Here is an 18,257-nt window from a genome sequence, read left to right as displayed (position 1 = left end):
TTGCTCTGATCATCTGGAATGGCTGACAAAATGCCTCCTTTCCTTATGTCTACTGCACATGTTACAGCAATACCACTGGAAAAATGTCTTCTATTTTCATCCTCAAAGAAAATATTAAACCAATCAGAATCAGAATGGAGGAGGATCTGTTTAATATTACATTTAACAAAGTTTGCTAAACTGATGTACATATTAAAGATGTGGTAACTATGACACAATGTCATTATAATACCAGTCTAAGTATAAAATAATGAAAAACATGGCTTCAAGATTTTCTCAATTTTTCTGTAGCCTAATTCAATTAGTAATTTTTAGTGTAGTTACTGAAAATAGAACCCCAGATGAGTCAGAAATTAATAAAAACCCTATATGTATGACATCATTCACACAGAATGCAAAATGCAACGGTATGAGCAGTAAATCCATCTTCAAATTTATGGGCTTGCACAGTGTTGACTTGTAAATGCATCTTTTCCTAAGGTTACCAGTTGATATTTGTACATGTGGAAAGACAACCAGGAAGTGGTTCACTTTTTAAAGAATGCTGCTCCTTAAGGCATTCTGAATACTTGGAGATGAGATATGAGGATTAGCTACAGAAAATTACCAACAGAATGAATTGCAGTTTAAGAATAAATATATTCACTTAACAAGGGGTGGGTGTGTGTATGTGCAAATAGTTCATCCCAAGACAACAACATTCCTAAAATTTAAGACTGGTTGTAAATGCAGTGTTTAAGTGTTTGACTTGAACCCTAAACTCTTTTCCCAAAACAACTCCTGGATTAGATTCCATTTTCCCATCAATTTGTTGCAGAATTTAAATCACTTACCATAGAAATTATGCATATCATTTTTGTTTGTTACTCATTCTTAAATTTTCACCTGGAAAACAATAAAAAATGCAGCAAGAAAGGGACACAGTGTGCAACTTCCATTTTTCATGCCACTTATGCCAAAAATTACTTCAGCCATTCTACAACAATGTAGGTGCAAGAAGACCCAAGTCACTTAATTTCGACATCTGGGGCCGAAACAGTAAAGGTCTGTAAAATCCAGCACGCTTTGCAGCATTTACAAAGAGATGAAGTCTCTGTGTTAGTCTGTAAGCCGATGTTAACGCTGCCTTTTCTTGATGATTTGTCACGCGCTCACACAGGTGGAATACGAAGAGGAGGAAGCGCAGCAGAAGGTGCTTGGTGGTTCTTTTACAATTGAACCTGGCTGTGGCTGCCTGCCTTGTTAGCACCCTAAATTTTCTGTGGGTTTTGTCTGAATAGTGCCTTTTCATCTCACCATTTTATTTCCTTTATTTAACTGTCTGATTATAAGGATCCTTTTTTATTTACTTGCTGGTCCATTTTATGTTCTTTGTTTTGTTTTTGTTTTTTTTGTTTATGTGGCTCAATTTCACAGATCAGTTCCTTGAGAGTAGACGGGGAAAATATTTATGTCAGACATAGCAATTTAATGTTGGAGGTTTGTATGTAATACAAAAAGTACTCTCCATTCTCACGGGCTGCCAGGCTGCATGGGATGGGAGGTCACCTGCAGGCTGTTATGTGGACACACTGCATGAAGTGCATGGGGAAAACCGGCTTGGAAATGTTGCATGTTACCATTCTAGTTTCTGAGTTGAAACAAAAAACAAACAAATGCAAAATACCTACAGCCAATCCTCAGCTTGAACACTGAATGTAAATTTGTGTATTTTTGCTAAATGTTTTCAAGGTGGCAACCGGGAATAATAGCCCTATTTAGAGCAGACACATGGGTGCAATTCATAATTCTAAATGGATTTTTGTACATTGCACCTCAATGTTTGCATCTTCTGTTGAGTAGAGTTTCCAGCTTTTTGCCAGTTTAATCAAGTTTCCTTAAATACATTAGCTGAATAAATAGAATTATTAAGGGGCAAGCAGTAGAAGTATAGAAAATTAATCCTGATTCTGACACTGGTTTTAGGAACATTGAGCAATGATACAAGGATCAAATATTCAAAGGGAATGTTTTGATATCTTCTGAAATATTTGCTTTATTTTTTCCTTTTCAAATGGAAGTAAATTTTGCTTCTTGAAGGTTAGTTTTCATTGTAGATGAGCAACAGCAAAGAGCTTTGAACAGTATGTTCACATGTAGTGCATTGTCACTGAAGTAGAGATTTTTATTATAAGAATTTTCATATAGATTGCTAATCTCAATTATTTTATCAGAGACTGTCTGTAGTTATTATCAGTATCATTTAACTTGTGGTTAATAACTTAAGGTGATAACTGAAAATGTTTTAAAAAATCCTGCTGCTGTATATTTTATCCATCCATATGGGGCTATAAATAATTCCCTTTGTCACAAAAACACTTTTTAAAAAAAACATTGGTTTTGCTCAGTAATAGGGAGATGTGTGGATTGCAGTAACCCAACTAATGTTTTATGGCTTTTCGCAGCTTTTGATCACTATTGAAACTTTGCTTGTGTATAACTTACTGAAGCACTGAAAGTGTGCATTGCATAACTGTGCTTTGATCAAGTCCAAGAAATGTGCCTTGTGTCAAGCCAAGACAGGTCTTAAAATAATGACGGGATTGTTACGAGCTTTGGTTGCATAATAGAATGCCTTTGGCATAAGATTTTACTTCACTCGGGAAATACGAACTTTAGGGGGATGTATTTAATGTCTCATTTGTTAGTCCAGGATGAAAAGTGGTCCTGTGGCAATACAAACCTGCTGAATTGCCAGAAGGGGAGAGCTTCAAATGTTCAAAATGCATGCAGGCTTATCCACAATGTTAGGAAATAGATGTGCAGCACCAAACCCTTACTGGGGCTGAACATGAAAGGGAAAAGAAATTAGAAACTAATGAGCTTGGGGTGTGGGTTTTTCATGACTTAATGTGAAGCATCTTTGCATTGTGATCACTGTATCAATAAAAATCCTAACATAAATGGTAGATTTTTGAACATTCTGCTAAAAAGTATTTAAAATCATTGTAAAAAATCCAGATTCTTTATCTACATAATTATTTCTGATTACATTCTTTTGACAAAACTTCCTTAATAATTATGTCTGCTCTGATAATATTTCATTTCAATCTTCAGTCTTTTATTTCTTTACTAAAAATGGATCCAAGGCTTAAACTTGAATATAACTATAGAATACTACTGAAAAAAATATTCTTGTGTTAGCATGAGCATAAGCAACATGGGCTTTTTTTGAGACCTGGAATGGTGGAAGGAGGATAAATTGTCAAAGTAGGGTGAAATCTGCTTTGCCCACCAAATCCCAGCCATTGTATTTAGAGGACAATGAATTCCCAAGAAAGCTAAGCATATATATATTTGTCTGGCTACTAGAGCAGTTAAATTTTGGCATAGCACCTGAATCTTACCTCTGCCTTGTAGCTGGTACAAAGTGAAAGAATATCTTGTAGTTATTTGATCCAAAGTGCTGCAGTTTGGCCTCAATGGTCATGACAAAATCTAATTTGGTATTCATGCTGTGGTGTCCCCTTTGGCACTGATCTTTGGAGGTGCAATTTAGATAATTTGTTTTGGTACTGGCATGCACAAAAACTATTCCTACTTACCTGTCTGCTGTTCGGTTCTTAAAAGTAGAATTGGCAGGTAACAGGTTTGAAGTCTTTAAATCTGATCCTTCCAATAAGTTTAAGCCTGCATGAGAGGCGCAATGAGTTATCCCTCTGAGGGATAAGCAGGTGTTAGCTTGCTTGTATATTTGGCCTTGTGCTCACAGATGTATTTTTCATGGAGCTTGTAATAGCAGGAAAGACACATTTTTATGCTCCTTGGGCTAAACTATTCTTTCTTACAGCTACCTTTGGTTATGTTAGCTGAGCAGTATCCTGAAACATTTGCTTCTGTGCTTACAAATTTTAGGTGAAAGCAAACAGCTTCTGGAAATTATTATTGTTTCAAAGGGCTAGTAGCGTCGTATTTCGGATGAAAGTAGCTCTTTGCTAAATAACCACATACAGCATTATTCTCCTTTGCTTTAAAATATGGAAGAAACAGTAATTTTCAGTAAGAACTTCACAACAAAAACAAAACCAGAAAATCCTGGTCCCTTATAGCCTTAAAGATTTTTATTTTGAGGCACTACAGAGGAGGTCACCATTTCAGACACAAGGCACTTTTCTTGGTTTGGTTGCTTCTATTTCTTTTTTTTTTTTTTCCAGTTAAGTTTGCTTTTTTTGTCGTGTTTTGTCCTACTTTGTTTTATGTTGCGGGTTGCTAGGACCTGGATAAGACCCAGGACGACTTACTGAAACACCAGGCTAGCATTAGTGAGCTCAAGCGCAATTTCATGGAATCCACACCCGAACCACGCCCAAATGAGTGGGAAAAGCGGCGTATCACACCTCTGTCCCTACAGACACAAGGGGTATGTCACTGCACACACCTGTCTGCATGCCTTTCCATACAACCCTCTGTCATACAGCAAATGCAGTTTGTCCTTCAGGTTAACACTTTATTTGTCTGATATAATATTTGTTTATACTAAGTATGCATTAACTTTTTTACTGTTACTATTGGACCTGATTTTAAATAATGGGTGGAATTTTATTCTTCTACATGAACAACTGAATTAGAAGAAAACAGAAGTGATGGCAGCTTTTTCCTGTATGTTAAGGATATCTTAAATTTCACTCTGATTTACATAAATTGATAGAGAGAATTTTTCAGTGACAGTAGAACTTTTCCTTCCTTTTCTATATCTTTATCTCTTCATAAACAGCTTGTGCATAAATACACACAGTCCATGTTTTGTTTCAGAAGGGCTTTGTGGTCAGTTAATCTACAGTGTTGACTTCAGGACACATTTAATGTAGTTGTTAAATTTTACCTGTCTTAATCTTTAAAAGTCTGTAAAATGAATTTATCTACTTCTTTCTACCTCTCCTTTCTGACTGAACCTTGAAACAGCAGTATGGAATACAGTTTTCCACAAATATCACCCTCGATGCGTGTAGCAAAAAATCTACCCAAATTTCTCATGCTGTTGTGAAAATTTTAGTTCTACTGGGTTATTAGCTGTTTCTTTCATACAGTAGATAAGTAAATCAGACTTTTAAATAAATCAGTTTGTGTTGTTGCTCCTTGTCTATCACCATGGTTCCCACTCTTCCTTCCTTAAATGTATCCTTGTTTTGTCCCCTTAAATTCTTCAGCTTTCTTTTAGTCCACAGAAAGGTGAGCTTTCAATTAAGCAGGCCTGATGCTACAAAATTATTTTTGATAATAGGACATTATTTCAGTAAGATCTGTAAATGATCTGAATTGTATGTGCATACAGAGAACACAGCAACTAACTATGCATCACTTCTTTATTTTGTTAATTTGTCGTACTGCCAAAAAAGTCCTTAAATTTGAGTGGTACCTTAATATTTCTACATATAGTGGTATAGGCACAGATAAAAATGTTGGTCATGTTTTCAAACATTCATGACACAGTGATTCATTTAATAGCTATAAATATATTTTTGCTTGTGACATTTATGTAAAAGTGTAACTTAATTTTTGTTACATGGCCGTGCTTATTTTCTCTGTTGATTTCTTTCTCTTGAAGTTGAGTCCCCTGGAAATTATTTTATATCTGGTGGTTTGTTTTGGTTTTTTTTGCTCATCTAGTATGTTCTGTCACTTCCAGATGATTTGATTTTATGTTTATGTATAGTGTATGTCTGTCTCATTGCTTGTTGATTTACACTGGTTTTATAAAATGAAAACCAAATAGAAAAAAGGAGACCACATTTTCCAAGTGAAAACACTGCCTGGGAAGGAGAAACAATGGATTTCAATGCCATGGATTGCTGGAGCAAAACCAGAGGAAACCGATAAGGTGGCTGCCCTGAAACCTGCTGCTTTTTTGCTGCATCTGCTGTGGGCTAGCTTGGTGGCTTGGGCACTTCTTCCTTTTTCTCTTTTCTTTTTTTTTCTTTTTTTTCTGAAAATAACTTTTTAAAGCCAATACTAAAAGGAGAATGTTAAGTTGTAAACCAGGATCTCTGTGTGTATATGAGTATAGATACACATATATGTGAATGCCAGCAACATTTTTCTTACACATCAAAATAACCACGAAGTTCTGAATGGCTGCTGAAAAGAACCTGGTTTTTCACAGGAAAATTACTGTATTTGATGTGACTAGGATGACAGCAAAACATCTATTTTCATTCTGTATGGAAATAATTGCTTGCAGTTATTTGACACTTCACACAAGAACTTTTGCTTTGTGTGTTCACTATGTAATCATTATTCAAATCAATAATGCTGTGTAAGCAGTTACATTTCAAAAGCAACCTGTTCTGAACACCTCTGCACTTCTGTACCTCTCTTTTCACTAAGGAAAAGAGGGAGGTTTTGTCCCTGATAACATCTATGCAATGAAAAACACTCTAACCAGTGGGGCTAGTGGCAGTGTGATAGTGATGATGAGTAGCAATTGTGATGTTGCTTTTTTACATTACTTTTTGTCTATTAAGTTAATGTGAAGCTGGCAGTCCTATTTCACTAATATATATAAATATAAATATGATGTTTGGGGAACTGTGTTTCCACTTTGAATTATTTGTTGATGGATGCCTGTTGATCCTTGCCTGTCCTTTAGGATAGCTGAATGATAGATGAGACTGAAGCAGGGATAGCACTGCTAATATTATTTTTCTTCTTTTGCTTCAGCAAAAATGCTTACAAATAATTTTCTGTGTCCTAGAAATGTTGTTTTGGGTACATGTCATTTTGATCACTATACTTCTAGATCCACTATACTCTTCCAAGTGCACAGCATCTGTGACTTAATTAAACAAAAACTGACACATTGATATATATGTTGCAAATAGGAGAAATATTTTTGTTTTATGGATGCCCACAATTTTTTTTTCTTTAATCCATCCCCCATAGCTTGTAAAAATATTTCATGTTAGAGTGTATGACCATGTAACAGAAGAATTTGCCAGGAATTTAAAGAGAGGCTGATACAAAATTGATTAATTCTATCTGTACATTTAACCCTTTCTACTAAATGCTCCAAGGAACAGGGGCTACATTATCAAACTAATTGTGTGACTTGGGTTTTCATTTTAAAAGACTAGATGACCTGCAAATTTGAGGGTAGGAAAGTGCCAAAAGATGGGTGGTATGTGTCTGTCTAATTATATATATAAGGGGGAGCAGGGTTAGAGAGAGATGAACGCAGTCTGACCACCTACCACATAAAGATTTTGGTTTTCTCCTGCTTTTTTTGGTTTTTTTGTGACTGCTTTGAGCAATCAGAAAAAAAGGTACCAGAGTACAATGAAAGGAGGATCATGAACATTTTTTCCTTTTGATGTAATCTGTTAATAGATTAATGTTTCTTGGGTGGAGTAAACTAGGGAAAGATAGTAGGGGTAAGGAACACATTGCCCTAATGGATATTCAGTATTGCATGAAGACAGATTTAATAACTTCCTGTTAACTCTTAGCCACCATTGACATAAACTTTGAATTTTACTGTAGGGAAAAAAAACCAACAAAAATCCAGGCTAGGGGTTCTTCTTCTTTTTCCTCTGTTTTTCTGCATACCATACACGTTGTAGTGTCCGTACAGCAGCATGGTGTAACCTCTGTCAGTTCACAGTTCACATACATCACTGCTCACACAGTGAGTCCCCATGGCTGCAGTTGTGTGCATGGCACCTTGGCTTTCCTCTGGCACCTGCTTCTGGCATGTTTCTCTGTAGTGCCCTTGAGGAAATGTATCTCTTGACGTGTTGTCAGCGTGTGCGTTATGTCCATGTTATGTATTTGTATGTTCTTGGCTTTTTATTTTAACCACTTTTACTTCTAACTTCTTACCAGAGTTTGTGGAATGAAATCTGGAGTAGAAGAATTGTAGCCTTTTCAGAGGCTTGTACCCACATGAACTTTCAAAGTTTGCTTAACCGTACAGATATATAGCCCTACAGAAAATAGACCAATTATGAACATAATTTATGCTTTAAAGCAATGTGTCCCTTTTTATGAATGTTTGAAAAATACAGGTTTTCCTACTAAAATGGGAAAAACTTTTTGAAAACAGATTTTTAATCTACCTGAATTTGCTTTAGGATATTTAAGTATTTTAAGTATATAAATATATATACCATTCATTATAAAGAAGTAAGAAATATTTTAATATTGCAGTGCTGTGGGTATGTACTCTAAGCAAATATGTCTTGACAGCCCTAAAGCTCTGATCAAGCTGGGCTTTGGAAGGTGTCAAAAATGGATTTTAAAAGTGGGAAAAAAAAAATTAAAAAATCCCAGTAGTAAATACGGAGTTACCAGCTAAGTAAGCTGTGCTGTTTGGCAGGTCCGTGTAGATGTCGATGTGTAAATGTCGATGTGCCAGTGTCGATGTTCCGTTCCCACGGTGCGCGGTGCAGGCGCAGCCCCAGCGCTCGTCCCCCTGCTCCTGCCCAGCCGCTGCCTTTGTCACGTCTCTCTCTTGCCAAACCTCTCCCCTTGTAGGTGGCTGCCGCTCCGTCCGCCGCTGTCTAATTCTGTCCTTTCCCTTCTCTGACCCGTCTAGAGCCTGGAAGAGGAGATAACCTCCATTTTGTTTAGTAAGGAGCGCTTCGGCGCCGGCACCAGCGGGCCCTTCGCCGCCGCCAGCCCGGGGCCAGCAGAGGGCGCTGCGGGGGAGCAGACGGGCGCCGCCGCGCCGGGGCCCCAGGTGCTGCTCGGGCGCGGGGACACGGACGGGGACGGGGACGGCTCCGGGCTGCTCCCGTCCGTCCCGGCCTGCCTTACAGCGGCGTGCCTGCCTCAGGGCTTAACTCTGCGTCTGCAGCACGCCACAAAACAGGGAGGAATCAGCGCTTGGCTAAGCTTGCGCTCCGTAGGTGCTGCGCTAGGTAAACAGCAGTAGGATTAAGTCACAGATGGTGTGTTGATTTTTGTGTTCCTTTCATTCGAGCTCTTAATTTTGCCGCAGACCGTTCACTAAAAGTATGTTCGATTAAAAAAACCCTGACAGCTTAATACATCATTTACTGTGGGCTTTCAGATAGTCGTTATTATTTTGTTATGGAACAAATACTAATACAGCTACTTTAGTATCATCCTTTTGGCTCCAGACTGAGTTCTTACGGGATCTTCTTGGTAATCGTGTATTGCTATTCTGACAACATACTACCTACCCTAAGCAGTCTTCTTCTCATTTTCTATTAAATTGTATAAGGTAACAGACCAAAGACAAATAACTAATAAAACCCTCCAATAACACCTTTTTTACTATTTTTTAAATTATGGCAAACTGGTAGTTGAGCATTATTTTTTCTGTTTATTTTTCTTTAATATTATTTATTCTTAATTCCTGATTTAACTGAGAGCAATAACTCCCTCGGTAGCGTCACTGGCTAGTACATTCACGCTTCTTATTTTCAGGCTTTCATAATTCAATTCTTACACCAATAATAATTTCCTTAATTCTTACCTACTTTAGATCGAATATTTTGGTAAAGCGTAAGGCAGCTAGCATCTTGCGGTGAATACGTAGCATCTCTCTAGTATCATGTGTATACATTCTTAAAAGCTTGCTTGGAGGATGTTGCACTGTTGAGAAGGGTTATGCATTGATTTTTGTCCTCTGATTGCTTTTTGTTTCACAGAGACATGCTTCCAGAGCAGAAGGGCCTTGTACTGGAGTCAGCGATGCTGATAAGGTTCTGCAGATTTTTTTCCGTGGCTAAATTTGGTTCTAACTCTTCCAATCCATCTTCATTCTTTCCTTGCTTCTTTTTTCAGTTAACCATCACAGCCATCTTTTGTCTTCCATATGACATGAACCAGCTAATTTTGTTTTCCGCATTTTAATTTATTCATATACTCTACTTTTGTTTATCCTCATCCATGTTTTTTGTGCAGAGTTCACATGAGACTCTGGACATAGTGGAGGAGAAGAAGCAGGCAGAGTTTGGGATAGAAGAAACAGTAGTCATAGACGAAACCAACAAAGGGAAAATGCAAGTTGCCACTGATGCTGGGGAGACATGTAAGGTGGAGCACGTGTCAAAAAAGGACTCTTCATCATTGCCATCAGATAGTAGCAGCAGCAGCAGTAGTAGTGAGAGTGAGGATGAAGAGATGGGAGAATACCAGCCACATCATAGGGCAATTGAGGATGTCATCAGGGAAGAACAGGAAGAAGAGGAACACATGAAAAAGAAAGAACATGAAGAAAATACGCAGCATGTGGAAGCCGTACCAGAAAGCAGTAAACTAAATGTACCAGTTGAGCACACACAAGTTACAGCTGAAGATTTGGTCCAGGAAAATACAGTTACTGTAGCTACAGAAGAGAAGAATTTGTCAGAGCAAATTAAGCAAGATTTAGGTGAAGAAAAAGAGGAGGAACAGCTGAAACTCAATGGAGATGTGTCTCATGTTGACATTGATGTTGCACCACAATTAATTTGTTGTTCTGAGGTAAATGGTAGAACAGTATGACAACTAGATTAAGCAGAGATTATTTCTTGGGGTGAAAATATACCTGCCTTTCTTCTTCTCCTATTCCTCCACATCTTCTGGCATCCAACAAGATTCAGATCATTTGGAAGGGGAAACCATTGATGAGCAGTGAAATTCTGTCTCCTTCAGTTATGGTTTCTGACTTTTTGCTAGAACTGAGTGAAAATCACCAGTAAAGGCAAACCTTCCGAAGACTGAGATCTCTTTTTTTTTTTTATCTCCTCCGTATTTTATATGCACATACATAATGTGTATTTATTATTTACATGTTTCCAGTGTTTTAAGTCTTGTCTTGTCTATTTGTCAACTGTTTTTGACAAGTCCATGACATATAATTGTGATTGGAAAACTATTGCAAATTGAAATTAGAAAGCACCTGACACAAATTTTTGTTCCTTTTTCCCCCCCGTACTCACTCACTGTTTTTCTTGCCCTTTTACCCTCCTTCAATAAAACATTAGGGATTTGTAGGCTAGAATATGTATGTCTAGAAATTGCATAGGTGAGAGCACTGCACTGTTACGTGGTGAGGCTCGTATCACAACGTTTCTGTCAGATCTTCTAGGGCAGTAGATTCTTAGGAAGCAGGCGTGGGTTCCTGTCACAACCAGTTGTTTTAAGTTAAGCAAGGTTGAAGAGTTCATTACTGGGCAAATTATAAAAAAGCAGAAAGGGAAAAAATGAAAGGCAGGCATGTATGTCTTTGTCATGATCTTCTGCTGAGTTTTTCACCAGCTCAGTGGATTTTTTGTAGTTCTCTACCTGCTTATTCTTGTAATGGTGGCAATCTTTTTTTTCTTCAGTTTTTAATCAAAACAGCTCACATTCTTTCTTTTGTTGTCTTGCAGATATATAGCTGTTCTGATTAGTGATGTGAAAGAATTTGTTTACTAGCCTTTTAAAATTTGCAAGCACCCCCACTTCCTAAAAGCATAGATAGTTTGGAGAAAGGGAATGAAGGGCTACTGTGTGTGCAAGCATGAAAGTCAGTTTGGTTTTTTTCCTAGGTTTTTACCCTAGTGTGTTCAAAATCAATATAAGATAGCAGCTGATGCATCTAGAAAAATATCAAAAGGCTTTAGTTCTTAAATCTAATGAAAATCTGCTCCAATAAGATAAGTAATGAGTTCACAAGCTTACAGACCCCAGGTTAACTGCTTTGTTTGTGATATTGCAGAGAACACCACTAGTTTTCTCAAAATTGTTGAAGTAGCTTTTTAGAATCTTTGTCAAAAGAAAGTGTTGACTTCCAGAAAAATTTAGACTGCTTAAAATCTAGTTTTCAAAAGCTTTTCTTTACCAGAAGTAATCCATATTAAAAAGTTAAACTTTTACGGAATTTCCGGTCCTGATTTGTAGACTGAGGAGGTCTTTTCCTGATACTGATAGGTATTTTCCCAGATTAGTTCAGATTACCTCAAAGCTGTCAATTTCTTTTTGCAAACTATGATTTCAATTTTTTTCATAGTGATACTTGTACACATTTTCAATACACATATTGTAGCTTTGTTTTAGCAGTTGATCTTTGGTATGTGCTGTTGACTGAAACACTGAACTTTGGAAAGGTTTTTAGGAGATTAGATTTTCCTGCAATGTAATGGATATCCTAGAGGGCTGATGTATTAATCTTCATTTCATTTTGCTTATTTATTGCATGTTTTTTGTATGGGAAGTCAGTAAAATATTTATCGTTCTGTTATGCTTTTCTTGAGCTTTTGGTTGTGTTTTCTTGGTCCACTTCCCAAAACTTCTTTTGTCTTTTGAATTTATTGTTTATTTCTTGCATCACAGCCTCCAGTAGTGAAAACAGAGATGGTAACCATTTCAGATGCCACACAGAGAACTGAAATCTCCACTAAAGAAATTCCAATTGTTCAAACAGAAACTAAAACTATCACATATGAATCTTCACAGGTACCGTGACTGGTTTGTTTGAAATCTTATTTTTATTCCAGTTATATAAATCAAAATAGATCATGTCCAAAAATGCTTTTCAAAAGCATATCCTTTTTTCCTAGCAGATAAGATTATACTTTGGCTGTGAATTAGGTAAGTGAAATGTTACAAAACCATATTAAGAAGTTCAGATTTTCTTTTTCTATATAAGGACTTAGTTGGTGTCTACAAAAATAGAACTCACTTTAATCCAGTTTTTGTATCTTGATTAAGATATCTCATTGCTCCTGAAAGGAACATGTAACTGTGACCATGAATTCTCCATGGGAATGGGCCATAAGAATAGCCTTACCTGACTCTGTGAACTTGGATGGCTTCTATTTAGATTTCACTTCTAGATGAATTAAAGAATGCATTCAGTTAGAAAACTAGCCTTTTCTCCTGTGAAAACAACATTTTTTAAATGCCAATATACAATAATACCTTTTTTTTCTTATAGCTTGATGGCAATGCTGTTGGTGATACCGGTGTGCTGGTGAGTGCACAGACAATTACATCAGAGTCCATTTCTACTACCACAACTACACACATCACAAAGGTAAAATACATTTCATGTCTTTCTTAATTAAAAAAGACACCAGACCCTCAAACCTCACAATTTTACATGAAGTTTCTTGTAGATCTGCTAATTCATTGGGGAAAACTAACTTGAAATGGAAGAGATTTATTCCAGACATGTGTGAGTGTTAAATCGTTCTGTAAAGATTTTGAAGACAGAAGTCCTAATGAATAAGCAGGAATATCTGGGAATAGGACATGGAAAGGGGGAAAAATATGCTTAGTTGTTTTTCAGTAGTTCATATAGGTGTTTTTTCAGTGTTTGACAAATGAGTATGTAACTAAATTTTTACAGATTCAGTCCTGTCCTCACCCACTGATACCCTGCAGAATCTTTGCAAGTGTAACTAACTTGTCTGAGGTCCTCTGGAGCCCTGCTGATGGCACCATGATGAGCTGAAATAATGTTTCCCAGACTTTGTGTTGATCGTCCTTATGCTTCTAGGTTTAGGGTATATTTAAAACCAGAACATTCTGTTCTATTACTTCGCAAGCGTGTTTGGGTGCTGAATCATTTCCTCTGCAATGCATGCTTGAAAAGGAAAGGAAAACTCAGTGTTAACAGGGCATCACATCTGTTTCATGGAAAGCATGAAACATTGCATGTTTCATTTCTGTGTTAGAATTACCAAAGCGTGATGATGATTATTGTTATTGCTAGTTTAAGTAAATATTTGTCAAATTTTAGGCATGCCTAAACAACACAGTTTTCAGCTCTTCTTTGAACTCTTAGCTCCTTTTTCTAAGACCATCGTAGAAAGCATTGTTTAGGGTAAAGAAAAATGGAAGAGGGAAACAAAAGCATGAATTCAGGATTCCCCCCAAGATAGAGAAGTTTTACAACATGATGGAATTGAACAATAATTCACTGCTCACCAGGTATATTTTCTAAAGACTGAAATATTCTGGAGATTCAAAGTCATATGCACAAAATGATAGTGGAAGAATAATACTGGAAAGTGAGTCACAAGAAATAAAGTAAGCTTAGAATTAAAAATGCATATGTTAAATGCATTTGTTATAAAGCTTACTCAACAGATCCTTTTCAGACTTCAGCTCCTTTTTGGAATCATTAAGCCACCACCATTTTAGAAAAAAAAAAATCTTTATTCAGTTAATTGAACCACAGTTTTGACAGGAAGTGTACATTTTCTTGTCAAGTTCACATGTCAAATAGTCTTGCTTCTTGGAAGGAACAATTAAAGAAAATGGTTTCAGTCTTGTCTTCTACTGAAAAATTACTGAAATTACCATGATGCAGCAGATCTGTATCTTTTTTGAACTGATGATAAGCCATCAGTAGCAAGATTGAATTTCCTAAGTTGACTTTCGATTTTTCCATTGCAAAGTGTTAATTACTGGTAAAGGGACCTTCCAAGATAGTTTGAATATTCTAATGGCATTCTTAAGAGTGTCTTCTTGGCTCTTCCCTACTCTGGTCAGTGTATCTTTAGTAGTTTATTCTTTTCTCATACATAGGTTGATTTAAAAGGCAGATAACATTATGTGAGAATTTTTTTATAAGTTTAAGTGTTTTAATCATTAGAATAAGAAGTGAAGGAAAAAAGCACAAAACTGTTGAGCAGGGTGAAATATGTTGAAAATATCTGATGAAGGTCCTTGAAGGACAGAACTGAAAACCAGATCATCTTTGTATTTAGTGTCACAGGATTATGATTGTGGAGGGGCCCATGATTGATGGGTTGAAATAAAAGAAAAGACTCCTGGACTTTCTGTGTTTCCAGATTTATATGGCAGAAGAACCTGGAATTAGTTTGCCAAACATGGTCTCCAGTAAAAGGAGTCATTTTCTATTGCTTGATTTTTATCAAGTTTAGCAATTGTTAGAAGGTGGCGAACTGCATAGCTGAAAAAGGAGAGGATGGCTTAGCACTGAACACATTTACTGCTAATTGCAGCTCAGACACAGAACAACTCAGACACTGCTGCTTCAGTGCAACAGAAGGTTGTGCTTTGTGGAAATATGGAATAATTACAGGGATGTTTTCCTGTTTGTTTGTTTCTTCTGACATCTGCAGATGGTAAAAGGTGGAGTATCAGAAACAAGAATTGAGAAGCGCATTGTCATTACTGGAGATGCAGATATTGACCATGATGAGGTGAGTATGCAAACTTAACAATTAAAGTGTGGGTTTTGTAGTCTGGTGAGATCTAGATGATGTTTCAGAAATCTGAAGTAATAAAAAGGGAGAAAAATTAAATAAATAGTTGTGTTTTGCTATTAAGAAGCCATTTGAATATATGTGAAAGAAAACCAGCATTTGTAAATTTGCATCACAGATCATGTGAATGGATTTTTGCTATTTTTAGAGGGATTACTTTTTTGGAAGAGACCCAGTTTATTTAGTGCAGCTTTTGTACTGGGAGGAAAAACATTACTGAAATAATCTTCTTTTGATACGCTGACCTGGATAGATGGGAGTCTCTACGGCATTGTTTCAGCAACATCTGAATGCAGCACTCATTTTGATTGAAAGCTTTGAAATACATTAGAACATTAACTATTTGAATTTAAAATTTATGTTTTTGCCAGTATTTGTAGAATTATGTGTAACAAAAGTAATTGTTGATCTGCTGTTATTATATTTACCTTTTATCTCCCATCAGTACTAAATCAGTATTTTATGATATCTTAGAAACTGAGGTTAAAATCACTTCTATCTGGCCAATTAATAAGGCTGAATTTTTTGCACTACACAGGAAAAGAATTGTGAAAATTCAATTTCTGTCTTTGTAGTGATGATTACATGGGGGTTTTATATCTAAGAAACTATAGTAGCAATGGCAATCAGCAGTCATTGGTTAATACAAATGGAAAAGCCTGCCTTGCGGTGAATGAGTTTCTAACTTTGTGCAGGCTTCACAAATCAGCATAACAGGACTCAGTTTAACTTATGAATTGTAATATATAGAGAGTTTTCAAGGACTTTATTTTCACATTTTGATTTGTGTCCAGAAAGTGTCTTTTAGCAAGTTGAATCTCTTCTTGAAATTCGTGATTAAATGACAGGGCTGCTTACCATCAGGCATGGATGGTTCTTTTTTGCCTTGACACACATTGAGTACACTTCAAGTGTCTGGAAAGGTCACAAAATATCTTTAGTGCACCAGACAATTCTCAAAGCACTTTAATTTGGGATATGTGAATAATGAAGTAAAAAATGAAATTATAAAAAAGTAGGTACAAAATACAATTTTAATCACTGAAGTTTAAAACAGCAGTGAGCAGCTTTTAAGAGATTTAAGAAATATCTACCTTTTTTAAAGTGAGTATGGAGCTTCTGAAATGCCCAAAATACATGCTGGATGTTTTTTATTTTGTCTGTTAGCTCCCTATATCATTGAAACAGTTTTCAATAGGAAAACAATATTTCAGTTTGGAGTTGCAGAATACAAATGTTTATATTACTTGTTGTAATTTACCAGTTAGAGTCTTAAGGTTTTTTTATTTTTTATGCTTTCATTGTTATAAAACTGATATTTGCTGTTTTTTACCAATGCACATTATGTGTCCTGCACATATTCCCTATACCAATGCACATCATGTGTCCTGTACATATTCCCTTAATAGGATTTCAAATTCAGTGTCACATAATAGTTAGGGTGCCTAATTGCTGGTATTTTCAATCTCTCTTCAGATTTAGTTATTTCTTTTCTCAATACCTGTAGCTAGCTCAGGAAATAAGTCACTTTTCTAAATTAAGATGAACTTTTTTGTTGCATTATATTTTTCTTGCTCCTTCTAGTATCTTGGGGGATTTTTAGTTGCATTTGATACTAAGGTGAACAGGTGAATTGTTGCTTCTGAATACCTTCCCATGTTTTCTGTTTTTTTCTTATGTTGTGTTCCAGCAGTAATACAGCTCACTGAAACAAGATGTGGGCAAGAAAGAGAAGGTCCCAGGTGCTGTTTCACCTGTGATGATTCAGAGAATGTTCTTATTTGGTTGACGATGATATAAAGTAAAATACTAAATTTCAGTTGGAAGGGATCTATGATGGTCATCTGATCCAACTGGGTGTATTGGTAAATCTCTTAAGATGATAGCATTTCTTAAAATGGGCAGGGATTATAAGCAACTGAATAATACTTGCATTTACACTTCTCTGAATTAAGCTAGAGATATTTCTCTTAAACTAGTACAAGGAGAAAAATGGGATTCTTGTGCTGAGACATTTCTGTTACGAGCTTATTGCAGAGTTACAGTACTGTACTTAGTATACTCTTCCAAAGTATCTTTCTGTTTTGTTCAGAAAACTGAAGGGCACTCTTGTTTTTCTGTACTATCTTTATACTCTTGCTAAGGCATTATTTGTTAGATCTTTTGCAAATTTTGAGAAAATTCTGAAATCTAGAAATACTTTCTTTCTCTAAGATGAGCTAGGAAGTCATCTTGCAGCTTTATGGTTGTTACTGCCTGGAAATCTCAGTATATTTTTAACATGGTGGGGGTTTTTTTGTTGTTGGCTTTTTTTTCCCCCCCCTTTCATTTGGGTTTTGTGTTTGGGGAGTTGGTTTGGTTTGGGGGTTGGTTGGCTTTTTTACCTTTGATCTCAAGTTCAGGAATTTACAGTTCTGCAAAATTTTAACCAAATTTTCCAAAGGTACTCTCCTATTCTCTGGCTCCACATGAATGTCCTTTTCATCTCCTTAAGTCCTTATTTCAAATACATTTGCAGGCCCTGGCACAGGCAATCAAAGAAGCCAAAGAACAGCACCCTGATATGTCTGTGACGAGAGTGGTGGTGCACAAAGAAACTGAACTTGCTGAGGAAGATGAAGACTAAAATGAAAAATGCCCTCAAGCAAATACTTCAGGTAAGCTTGTGCATATAATTAACACAGGAAAACGTGGCATCAGTTTTCTGTTGCCTTCATGTCTTTTCATCTGAAATATATGGGTCATCTTTAAGATAGGCATTCACAGAAGGGTGAGTTGAAACAGGTGCTAATAGAAGACTATTAGTGTAAGAATGTTTATCTTGGGTCTAATCTGACATTTTCAGTTGCAAATGTTCCCTATATAAATCTCCCAGTTTTGTCACAGGACTCTCATGGCATTTTCTACAATGTTTGGTCAGGTTTTTATAGTTTATATTGAAGTGAGTTTGGGCTCTTTCTGCAAAATATGAATGATGTCACACTTTTCTATTAACCTGCACAATTATAGTTCTTGCCTAACATCTTGCTTGTTTAGTGAGAAGACTGTGTA

The 18,257-nt window shown here is 36.4% G+C and overlaps 1 protein-coding gene across 44 annotated transcripts in view; it reads left to right on the top strand.

The window, feature by feature from the left end:
* EPB41L2 (erythrocyte membrane protein band 4.1 like 2) overlaps positions 1 to 18,257 on the top strand; it is a 111,616-nt gene that overhangs the window by 88,553 nt on the left and 4,806 nt on the right. For 6 of the 44 annotated variants that reach the window (XM_086877071.1, XM_086877067.1, XM_086877070.1 and 3 more), the window contains 9 exons: positions 1,417 to 1,479; positions 4,253 to 4,399; positions 5,753 to 5,857; positions 9,651 to 9,704; positions 9,907 to 10,467; positions 12,301 to 12,423; positions 12,905 to 13,003; positions 15,063 to 15,143; positions 17,725 to 17,863. In XM_086877071.1, coding sequence (XP_086733197.1) covers positions 1,417 to 1,479; positions 4,253 to 4,399; positions 5,753 to 5,857; positions 9,651 to 9,704; positions 9,907 to 10,467; positions 12,301 to 12,423; positions 12,905 to 13,003; positions 15,063 to 15,143; positions 17,725 to 17,832 — 1,341 coding nt within the window. In that variant the 3' untranslated portion in view covers positions 17,833 to 17,863. Of the gene's footprint in view, positions 1 to 1,159; positions 1,193 to 1,416; positions 1,480 to 4,252; positions 4,400 to 5,752; positions 5,858 to 8,569; positions 8,714 to 9,650; positions 9,705 to 9,906; positions 10,468 to 12,300; positions 12,424 to 12,904; positions 13,004 to 15,062; positions 15,144 to 17,724; positions 17,864 to 18,257 lie in introns of all 44 variants that reach the window. The other 38 variants (XM_086877077.1, XM_086877081.1, XM_086877079.1 and 35 more) reach the window with 12 other exon arrangements.

The sequence above is a fragment of the Cyanistes caeruleus genome, chromosome 2, assembly GCF_971803275.1.
Source record: "Cyanistes caeruleus chromosome 2, bCyaCae1.hap1.1, whole genome shotgun sequence".
NCBI classification, from domain to species: Eukaryota; Metazoa; Chordata; class Aves; order Passeriformes; family Paridae; genus Cyanistes; species Cyanistes caeruleus.
The sequence above is the reverse complement of the archived record's forward strand: the minus strand, read 5'-3'. Positions and strand labels throughout refer to the sequence as shown.